Source organism: Bufo bufo, chromosome 9 (assembly GCF_905171765.1).
Source record: "Bufo bufo chromosome 9, aBufBuf1.1, whole genome shotgun sequence".
NCBI lineage: Eukaryota > Metazoa > Chordata > Amphibia > Anura > Bufonidae > Bufo > Bufo bufo.
The window spans coordinates 4,745,297-4,757,378 of record NC_053397.1 but is presented as its reverse complement, the minus strand read 5'-3'; the positions used below and the strand labels follow the sequence as shown (position 1 = coordinate 4,757,378).

The 12,082-nt window shown below is 48.3% G+C and overlaps 1 protein-coding gene across 3 annotated transcripts in view; it reads left to right on the top strand.

Annotated features, from left to right (window-relative positions):
- The first annotated feature begins 2,281 nt into the window (after positions 1-2,281).
- The window catches only part of DOCK3 (dedicator of cytokinesis 3), a 122,389-nt gene continuing 112,588 nt past the window's right edge, over positions 2,282-12,082 (top strand). For all 3 annotated transcript variants that reach the window (XR_005774188.1, XM_040407110.1, XM_040407109.1), the window contains exon 1: positions 2,282-2,467. Coding sequence is in view for 2 of the 3 variants with exons in the window: in XM_040407110.1 (XP_040263044.1) it covers positions 2,431-2,467 (37 nt within the window). In the remaining variant the exon portion in view is untranslated. The remainder of the gene's footprint in view (positions 2,468-12,082) is intronic.

Genomic DNA, 12,082 nt, shown 5'->3' with positions numbered 1-12,082 from the left:
AAAAGTTTGGACACACCTTCTCATTCAAAGAATTTTCTTTATTTTCATGACTATGAAGGCATCAAAACTATGAATTAACACATGTGGAATTATATACATAACAAACAAGTGTGAAACAACTGAAAATATGTCATATTCTAGGTTCTTCAAAGTAGCCACCTTTTGCTTTGATTACTGCTTTGCACACTCTTGGCATTCTCTTGATGAGCTTCAAGAGGTTGTCCCCTGAAATGGTTTTCACTTCACAGGTGTGCCCTGTCAGGTTTAATAAGTGGGATTTCTTGCCTTATAAATGGGGTTGGGACCATCAGTGGCGTTGAGGAGAAGTCAGGTGGATACACAGCTGATAGTCCTACTGAATAGACTGTTAGAATTTGTATTATGGCAAGAAAATAGCAGCTAAGTAAAGAAAAACGAGTGGCCATCATTACTTTAAGAAATGAAGGTCAGTCAGCCGGAAAATTGGGAAAACTTTGAAAGTAAGGGCTATTTGACCATGAAGGAGAGTGATGGGGTGCTGCGCCAGATGACCTGGCCTCCACAGTCACCGGACCTGAACCCAATAGAGATGGTTTGGGGTGAGCTGGACCGCAGAGTGAAGGCAAAAGGGCCAACAAGTGCTAAGCATCTCTGGGAACTCCTTCATGACTGTTGGAAGACCATTTCAGGGGACTACCTCTTGAAGCTCATCAAGAGAATGCCAAGAGTGTGCAAAGCAGTAATCAAAGCAAAACGTGGCTACTTTGAAGAACCTAGAATATGACATATTTGCAGTTGTTTCACACTTGTTTGTTATGTATATAATTCCACATGTGTTAATTCATAGTTTTGATGCTTTCATAGTCATGAAAATAAAGAAAATTCTTTGAATGAGAAGGTGTGTCCAAACTTTTGGTCTGTACTGTACATATATATATATATGGAGGCTGTACATTTATATATATGTGGGGGGGGGGGGGGCATATACTATATAATCAGTGTTTTCCTCTTAGCCCCAGGCTGTATATTATATATAGGGGATTGTATATACTATATAATCAGTGTCTTGTCCTCTCAGCCCCGGGCTGATATTACATATATATATGGGGGCTGTATATTACATATGGGGGCTGTATATTATACATATGGGGGGGGCCTGTATATTATATAGAGGGGGGGGTGTATATACTATATAACCCATGTGTTGTCCTCCCGGCCCCGGGCTGTATATTATATATATGGGGAAGGGGGGGCCCTGCATATTATATATTGGGGGGGCCCTGTATATTATATATGGGGGGGGGGCTGTATATTATATATATGGGGGGGGGGGGAGGTGTATATACTATATAACCCATGTGTTGTCCTCCCGGCCCCGGGCTGTATATTATATATGGGGGGGGGGGGGGCCCTGTATATTATATATGGGGGGGGGCTGTATATTATATATATGGGGGGGGGGGGAGGTGTATATACTATATAACCCGTGTGTCGTCCTCCCAGCCCTGGGCTGTATATTATATATATGGGGGGGGGGGGGGGGGTGTATATTATATATGGGGGGTGGCATGTATATTATATATATGGGTGGGGGGAGGTATACACTATATAATCGGAGTGTCGTCCCCCCGCCCCGGGCTGTATATTATATATATGGGGGGGGGGGGTGTATATTATATATGGGGGGGGGCTGTATATTATATATATGGGGGGGGGGAGGTATATACTATATACCCCGTGTGTCGTCCTCTCAGCCCCGGGCTGTATATTATATAGGGGGGGGGGAGGTATACACTATATAATCGGAGTGTCGTCCCCCCGCCCCGGGCTGTATATTATATATATGGGGGGGGGGGGGGGTGTGTGTATATTATATATGGGGGGGGGCCTGTATATTATATATATGGGGGGGGGAGGTATATACTATATACCCCGTGTGTCGTTCTCTCAGCCCCGGGCTGTATATTATATATATGGGGGGGGGGGGGTATATTATATATGGGGGGGCCTGTATATTATATATATGGGGGGGGGGGGTATATACTATATACCCCGTGTGTCGTCCTCTCAGCCCCGGGCTGTATATTATATATATGGGGGGGGGGTGTATATTATATATGGGGGGGCCTGTATATTATATATATGGGGGGGGGAGGTATATACTATATACCCCGTGTGTCGTCCTCTCAGCCCCGGGCTGTATATTATATATGGGGGGGGGTATATACACTATATAACCCGAGTGTCGTCCCCCCGGCCCCGCTCCTCCTCCTCTCCGCCGCCGTCCCGCCCTCGCCTCCTCCTCCCGCTGCTCTCGGTGCATCATCCCCAGGATCGGCGTGTACACAGAGCGGAGGACATGCGGCTCTCCCGGGCCCCCCCGCCGCCTGCCCGTCCGGGTGACCCCTCCGTGCTCCGGGCACTGTGATCTCACCCGCTGCTCCCGGGACGATGTGGACCCCAACGGAGGAGGAGAAATACGGAGTGGGTGAGTGTCAGCTCCCGGGGCCCCTCACCCGGCGCGGGGAGCGACCGATACATAGTATGTGGTGTGTGTGATACAGTGTGACACCGGGAGCCGACCGGACGTGACCGGAATACAGCACCGGAGGAGGGAGGGGGGCAGTGCAGGAATGTGGCCGCCGGGCACTGCACACTATATACTACACTGCACCTGACACAGCACTACACCGTATACACTACACCGCGCCGGACACAGCACTACACCGTATACACTACACCGCGCCGGACACAGCTCTACACCGTATACACTACACCGCGCCGGACACAGCTCTACACCGTATACACTACACTGCACCTGACACAGCACTACACCGTATACACGAGGACGCGCCGGACACAGCACTACACTGTATACAGTACACTGCACCTGACACAGCACTACACCGTATACACTACACCGTGCCGGACACAGCACTACACCGTATACACTACACCGCGCCGGACACAGCACTACACCGTATACACTACTCCGCGTCGGACACAGCTCTACACCGTATACACTACACTGCACCTGACACAGCACTACACCGTATACACGAGGACGCGCCGGACACAGCACTACACTGTATACAGTACACTGCACCTGACACAGCACTACACCGTATACACTACACCGTGCCGGACACAGCACTACACCGTATACACTACACCGCGCCGGACACAGCACTACACCGTATACACTACTCCGCGTCTGACACAGCACTACACCGCGTCTGACACAGCACTACACCGCGTCTGACACAGCACTACACCGCGTCTGACACAGCACTACACCGCGTCTGACACAGCACTACACCGCGTCTGACACAGCACTACACCGTATACACTACACCGTGCCGGACACAGCACTACACCGTATACACTACACCGCGCCGGACACAGCACTACACCGTATACACTACACCGCGCCGGACACAGCTCTACACCGTATACACTACACTGCACCTGACACAGCACTACACCGTATACACGAGGACGCGCCGGACACAGCACTACACTGTATACAGTACACTGCACCTGACACAGCACTACACCGTATACACTACACCGTGCCGGACACAGCACTACACCGTATACACTACACCGCGTCTGACACAGCACTACACCGCGTCTGACACAGCACTACACCGCGTCTGACACAGCACTACACCGCGTCTGACACAGCACTACACCGCGTCTGACACAGCACTACACCGTATACACTACACCGTGCCGGACACAGCACTACACCGTATACACTACACCGCGCCGGACACAGCACTACACCGTATACACTACACCGCGTCTGACACAGCACTACACCGCGTCTGACACAGCACTACACCGTATACACTACACCGCGCCGGACACAGCACTACACCGTATACACTACACCGCGCCGGACACAGCACTACACCGTATACACTACACCGCGTCTGACACAGCACTACACCGCGTCTGACACAGCACTACACCATATACACTACACCGGACACAGCTCTACACCGCGATATACACAGCACTACACCGTATATACTACACCGCGCCGGACACAGCACTACACCGTATATACTACACCGCGCCGGACACAGCACTACACCGCGCCGGACACAGCACTACACCGCGCCGGACACAGCACTACACCGCGCCGGACACAGCACTACACCGCGCCGGACACAGCACTACACCGTATACACTACACCGCACCGGACACAGCACTACACCGCGCCTGACACAGCACTACACCGTATACACTACACCGCGCCTGACACAGCACTACACCGTATACACTTCACCGCGCCTGACACAGCACTACACCGTATACACTACACCGCGCCGGATACAACACTGCACACTATATACTACACCGCACCTGACACAGCACTACACTGTATACACGACACCGTGCCGGACACAGCTCTACACCGTATACACTACACCTGACGCAGCACTACACCCTATACACATCACTACACCCTATACACAACACTACACCCTATACACAACACTGCAGACAACACTACACCCTATACACTACACTGTACATTGGAGACAACACTACACCCTATGCACTTTACTGTACACTGGACACAACACTGCACACTACACTGTAGACAACACTAAACCCTATGCACTACACTGGAGACAACACAACACTACACTACCCTATACACAACACTCTATAAACAACACTACACCCTATACACTACACTGTACACCGGAGACACCACTACACCCTATATACTACACTGGAGACAACACTATACACAACACTATACACCGGAGAAACCACTACACCCTATACACTACACTGGAGACAACACTACACTACACCCTATACACTACACTGTACACCCTATACACTACACTGTACACCCTATAAACAACACTACACTGGAGAGAACACTACACCCTATATACTACACTGGAGACACCACTACACCCTATATACTACACTGGAGACAACACTACACTACACCCTATACTGTACACTGGAGACAACACTACACTACACTATCCACCGGAGACACCACTACACTGGAGACAACACTACACTACACTATACACCGGAGACACCACTACACCCTATATACTACACAGGAGACAACACTACACTACACCCTATACTGTACACTGGAGACAACACTACACTACACTATACACCGGAGACACCACTACACTGGAGACAACACTACACTACACTATACACCGGAGACACCACTACACCCTATATACTACACAGGAGACAACACTACACTACACCCTATACTGTACACTGGAGACAACACTACACTACACTATACACCACTACACCCTATACACTACACTGGAGACAACACTACACTATACACCGGAGACACCACTACACCCTATACACTACAATTGAGACAACACTACACTACACCCTATACACTACACTGTACACCCTATAAACAACACTACACTGGAGACAACACTACACTATACACCGGAGACACCACTACACCCTATATACTACACTGGAGACAACACTACACTACACCCTATACACTACACTGCACACTGGAGACAACACTACACTACACCCTATACACTACACTGCACACTGGAGACAACACTACACTACACCCTATACACTACACTGTACACTGGAGACAACACTACACCCTATACACTACACTGTACACTGGAGACAACACTACACCCTATACACTACACTGGAGACAACACTACACTACACCCTATACATTACACTGTACACTGGAGACAACACTACACCCTATGCACTACTCTGGAGACTACACTACACTACACCCTATACACTACACTGTACACTGGAGACAACACTACACTACACCCTATACTCTACACTGTACACTGGAGACAACACTACACCCTATGCACTACACTGGAGACAACACTACACCCTATACACTACACTGTACACAACACTACACCCTATGCACTACTCTGGAGACAACACTACACTGTACACCCTATAAACAACACTACACTGGAGACACCACTACACCCTATATACTACACTGGAGACAACACTACACCCTATACACTACTACACTGTACATCGGAGACACCACTACACCCTATATACAACACTACACCCTATACACTACCCTGGAGACAGCACAATCTAACTGAACCAATACCCCAAAAGAATATTACAACTAATCAGTATAAAATATACAAAGTTTATTAGAACAAAATATCAAAGTAATATAAATAATGGTGAAAACATAAGCTGAGGCTCCAACAGAGAATCCCCGTGTATCAGAGACCAAGCAGGTAGGTCACCGGATCACATGCCCAGCATGGAGTTACATAAACAAAAATAACATGTAAAGTGTCTATCCTCAGGGCAATACACTATCCACTATAGAAGTAACATTGCTGATAGCGGTCATTATGGAAACCCAATGCAATACCTTAGTTACCTGCGAGGGAACACATCAGGAAGACACAAGACCGATATAAAAACTAGTAATAATTGCCCATGGTAGGCAAGTGACCCAGCGCTACCGGCGCAGACTCTGGCTTCGTCAGGAGGCTGAGTCACAAAGTAAATGGGGCATATATTTATCTTACAAAGCACCTGTGACTATTACGGTCTCATACCTCGCATGATGAGTGGCCGCATCATCATGGCGCGCCGCCCGGTCCCATGTGACCTGCCCCAGGCGTGTCATCACGCTGCGCAATGAAGCGCAACACATGAGTAAAGACGCCGGTCACCATGGGAGCAAGCTGAATGGAGCACCACATGATGCGCCAGACCAGCGCATGCGCGGGATGCGTACCAGTCTGATTCATAAAGGACGCTGAACTCACAACACAATGTAAGGCCCTAAAGTGCATAGTGCATCAAAAACAGTGCGAAGATCTAATTAAAGTATAAAAAGAAACATAATATTACAACCGTGATGATCAAAAAGTGCACATGATGGTGAAAAACAAATGACATAATTAAATAGTATTACAGACATAATGCCGTAATAATACATAATTAGGAAATAAAAAATACTTACTATTGTGATAATACATGATTCAACAATACATAATATATCCAGTTAGTCAGTATATAATACACAAGAGAAAAAGTGATGAAGTGCAATAAAATACATATATATCAATTCATACATAAGTGAGTAATATAATAAAAATGTATAAACACTTAAAAAATTCATAACAATATATCCAATACATAATAACAATCGTGAAAGTGAATCGTGCATCGCAGAGCAGCGTCTAAATAGATGAAGTTGAGCCAATGCCTCTCAAAGTATCAGTCACAAAGGTGCTCTACAGAGAATAGAAGTAAAAGGCGTTAGACACATAAATACCCCAAAAGAAAGAAAACCATAAAAAGGACCCAAAACTAACCGCCTCGTTTAAACCCAGAGGGATTTCGGTTTTCAAGATGGTGATCTTGTCAATGCCCCTCGGGCCTCTTGGGTCACAGTCATGATGCTCCTTAAAGTGTAAGGCTATATATAGGTTCTAATTTAGCCTTCTGCAGGCCTGACCATTACCAGACGGAAAAGAACCCCAACTTGGGCCTTTGCTCCCAAAGATGTACTGTGACTTCTAGTGAGACAACACTACTCCCTAGATTACATAGCACTACAATGTATATGCTGCACTATGCAACACCACCATATATCGTACACCCTGCACAATATGTACTTCACACCGTACCATATATACTACAACACCATACACAGTTCTTTTTTATTTATTTATGCACTTATATAGCGCTTTACAGACATTAGCATCCAACTGTCCCCAATGGGGCTTACAATCTAAGCCCCTATCAGTCTGTCTTTGGAGAACATACAAACTCCATGCAGATGTTGTCCTTGGTCGGATTCGAACCTTGGACCCCAGCGCTGCAAGGCACCAGTGCTAACCACTGAGCCGCCGTGCTGTCCATAGTTCTGCAGATCACAGCCTACACAACACTACAACATACTGTATATACTACACCGTACACTGCACGTAACAAACTACACTAGACCATATATAATACACCATATATAGTAGACCATACACCACCCCGCGTGCACTTATTTCAGCAGCACACACAGCAGTGTCTTGTGTGCACAGTGAGGTGCGGGCAGTACGCAGCACTCCTGCTGTACGCTCGCTCCTTCTGCTTCCAGGACAGGCTGTTTGTCTGCTGCCCGGTCACCGCCGATCTCGTGGTGCCGCTCCATGTAACTTGTCACAGGTGGAGGCGCGGATCGGGGTGCGAACTGCTTCATGGGAATCTGTCCTGGCAGTGAGAAAGTGTCAAAGCACAGAGAGTAACAGTGCGACCGCGCTATGTGGGATATTGGACTACAACTCCCAGCATCCCTTACCAGCTGCTTATCAGTGGTTACATAAACCCAAGACATCAACATTCTGGGACTTTACATTATTGAAATACATTAATATTACATTGCAGGTCTTTTAGTAGAGGATTATGGCACCGCTGATCTCTAGTGAATGGATAGGCGGCATTCTCAGTGATGTCACCGCTGATCTCTAGTGAATGGATAAGCGGCATTCTTCGTGATGTCTTCGCTGATCTCTAGTGAATGGATAGGCGGCATTCTTCGTGATGTCACCGCTGATCTCTAGTGAATGGATAGGCGGCAATTCCTTCTTAGCAGTTGTTGCTTCTCTGCCTTAGATAACCCGTTACATGGGACGTTTGGTTCTCCAGTCCTCGGTACTGAGGTAATCGCAGAGCGCGGATTATGGCGGCTGCTGTAACCAAGCAATGGGTGATCGGAGGATGCGGGCAGCGGCGCTGACCTATATATAACTACATGCTGGGAGTTTTAGTTCTGGTGAAAGTTTGTGCAGACTAGAAAAGCTCTCAAGTAACCTCCTCTGCTGACCTACTGCCATCATTGCTCCTTTAGGACCCTTCCCCCCCCCCCCCCCCCCCCATGGTTTACACAGCAGCTCTGCTCCACTGAATCACAACTATCAGTCATCCTCTCTGTGGCCTGAAATGTCTGATAACAGGGGGCAATAGACTGTATTCTCCTGTCCTACAGTCATCCTCTCCCCTGAAATGGCTGATAACAGGGGGCAATAGACTGTATTCTCCTGTCCTACAGTCATCCTCTCCCCTGAAATGGCTGATAACAGGGGGCAATAGACTGTATTCTCCTGTCCTACGGTCATCCTCTCCCCTGAAATGGCTGATAACAGGGAGCAATAGACTGTATTCTCCTGTCCTACAGTCATCCTCTGCCCTGAAATGGCTGATAATAGGGGGCAATAGATTGTATTCTCCTGTCCTACAGTCATCCTCTCCCCTGAAATGGCTGATAACAGGGAGCAATAGACTGTATTCTCCTGTCCTACAGTCATCCTCTCCCCTGAAATGGCTGATAACAGGGGGCAATAGACTGTATTCTCCTGTCCTACAGTCATCCTCTCTCCTGAAATGGCTGATAACAGGGGGCAATAGATTGTATTCTCCTGTCCTACAGTCATCCTCCCCCCTGAAATGGCTGATAACAGGCGGCAATAGACTGTATTCTCCTGTCCTACAGTCATCCTCTCCCCTGAAATGGCTGATAACAGGGAGCAATAGACTGTATTCTCCTGTCCTACAGTCATCCTCTCCCCTGAAATGGCTGATAATAGGGGGCAATAGATTGTATTCTCCTGTCCTACAGTCATCCTCTCCCCTGAAATGGCTGATAACAGGGAGCAATAGACTGTATTCTCCTGTCCTACAGTCATCCTCTCCCCTGAAATGGCTGATAACAGAGAGCAATAGACTGTATTCTCCTGTCCTACAGTCATCCTCTCCCCTGAAATGGCTGATAACAGGGAGCAATAGACTGTATTCTCCTGTCCTACAGTCATCCTCTTCCCTGAAATGGCTGATAACAGGGGGCAATAGACTGTATTCTCCTGTCCTACAGTCATCCTCTCCCCTGAAATGGCTGATAACAGGGGGCAATAGATTGTATTCTCCTGTCCTACAGTCATCCTCTCCCCTGAAATGGCTGATAACAGGGGGCAATAGACTGTATTCTCCTGTCCTACAGTCATCCTCTCCCCTGAAATGTCTGATAACAGGGGGCAATAGACTGTATTCTCCTGTCCTACAGTCATCCTCTCCCCACCCTGAAATGGCTGATATCAGGGAGCAATAGACTGTATTCTCCTGTCCTACAGTCATCCTCTCCCCTGAAATGGCTGATAACAGAGAGCAATAGACTGTATTCTCCTGTCCTACAGTCATCCTTTCCCCTGAAATGGCTGATAACAGGGGGCAATAGACTGTATTCTCCTGTCCTACAGTCATCCTCTCCCCACCCTGAAATGGCTGATAACAGGGGGCAATAGACTGTATTCTCCTGTCCTACAGTCATCCTTTCCCCTGAAATGGCTGATAACAGGGGGCAATAGATTGTATTCTCCTGTCCTACAGTCATCCTCTCCCCTGAAATGGCTGATAACAGGGGGCAATAGACTGTATTCTCCTGTCCTACAGTCATCCTCTCCCCTGAAATGGCTGATAACAGGGGGCAATAGACTGTATTCTCCTGTCCTACAGTCATCCTCTTCCTTGAAATGGCTGATAACAGGGGGCAATAGACTGTATTCTCCTGTCCTACAGTCATCCTCTCCCCTGAAATGGCTGATAACAGGGGGCAATAGACTGTATTCTCCTGTCCTACAGTCATCCTCTCCCCTGAAATGGCTGATAACGGGGAGCAATAGACTGTATTCTCCTGTCCTACAGTCATCCTCTCCCCCTGAAATGGCTGATAACGGGGAGCAATAGACTGTATTCTCCTGTCCTACAGTCATCTTCCCCCCTGAAATGGCTGATAACCGGGAGCAATAGACTGTATTCTCCTGTCCTACAGTCATCCTCTCCCCTGAAATGGCTGATAACAGGGAGCAATAGACTGTATTCTCCTGTCCTACAGTCATCCTCTCCCCTGAAATGGCTGATAACAGGGGGCAATAGACTGTATTCTCCTGTCCTACAGTCATCCTCTCCCCTGAAATGGCTGATAACAGGGGGAAATAGACTGTATTCTCCTGTCCTACAGTCATCCTCTCCCCACCCTGAAATGGCTGATAACAGGGGGCAATAGACTGTATTCTCCTGTCCTACAGTCATCCTCTCCCCTGAAATGGCTGATAACAGGAGGCAATAGACTGTATTCTCCTGTCCTACAGTCATCCTCTCCCCTGAAATGGCTGATAACAGGGGGCAATAGACTGTATTCTCCTGTCCTACAGTCATCCTCTCCACTGAAATGGCTGATAACAGGGGGCAATAGACTGTATTCTCCTGTCCTACAGTCATCCTCTCCCCTGAAATGGCTGATAACAGGGGGAAATAGACTGTATTCTCCTGTCCTACAGTCATCCTCTCCCCACCCTGAAATGGCTCGGGTCATTGAACCCACGGCTGGGCCACTGGTCCATACTACGCCCTCCTGACACTGGCCTCAGAAGGAGCTGTGAGGAGACCTGGGTTATAATTGCTTCTCTCAGGTGAGGTAGGATGGATTTTCCTGGTGGCGGCCATTATATAGAGACTGTCTAAAAGTAAAACTGGCTTTGTTGCCCATAGCAACCAATCACAGCGCAGCTCTCATTCCATATTCTGTATTTGAAAAATGAAAGCTGCGCTCTGATTGGTTGCGGTTTTCGAGTAGAGCAGGTCTTCTTCGGACAGTCTGATAAGTGTCTGTCACGCCCTGAATGCTGGGGTCCGGGCCGCCCCTCTTGTCCTCGGCCTAGTTCTGCCGCCATCGTAGAGTGAAACCTGCGCAGATCCACAGCAGAATTTGCCACCAACCACACGGCAGATACATGGTGTGTGGCCCTCTGATGGAGGGAAGAGAGGTTTCAGGGGCCCACATGGCGCAGGGTGACCACCGGCCTGCTGGCGGTTGTACGGACGCACTGTGGTGCACACCTGTGATGCTCAATTGCATTCTCTTTCCCAGGTAGCATTGCTTGTAAGAACCCTACACAAGGAGGACTCCCGAGATTTAGCCCGCACCCCATTGTGGAGACTGGCGTCCAAAGCCTTGATGTGTGGGGTCAGTGTACAGGGATGTGGGGATGG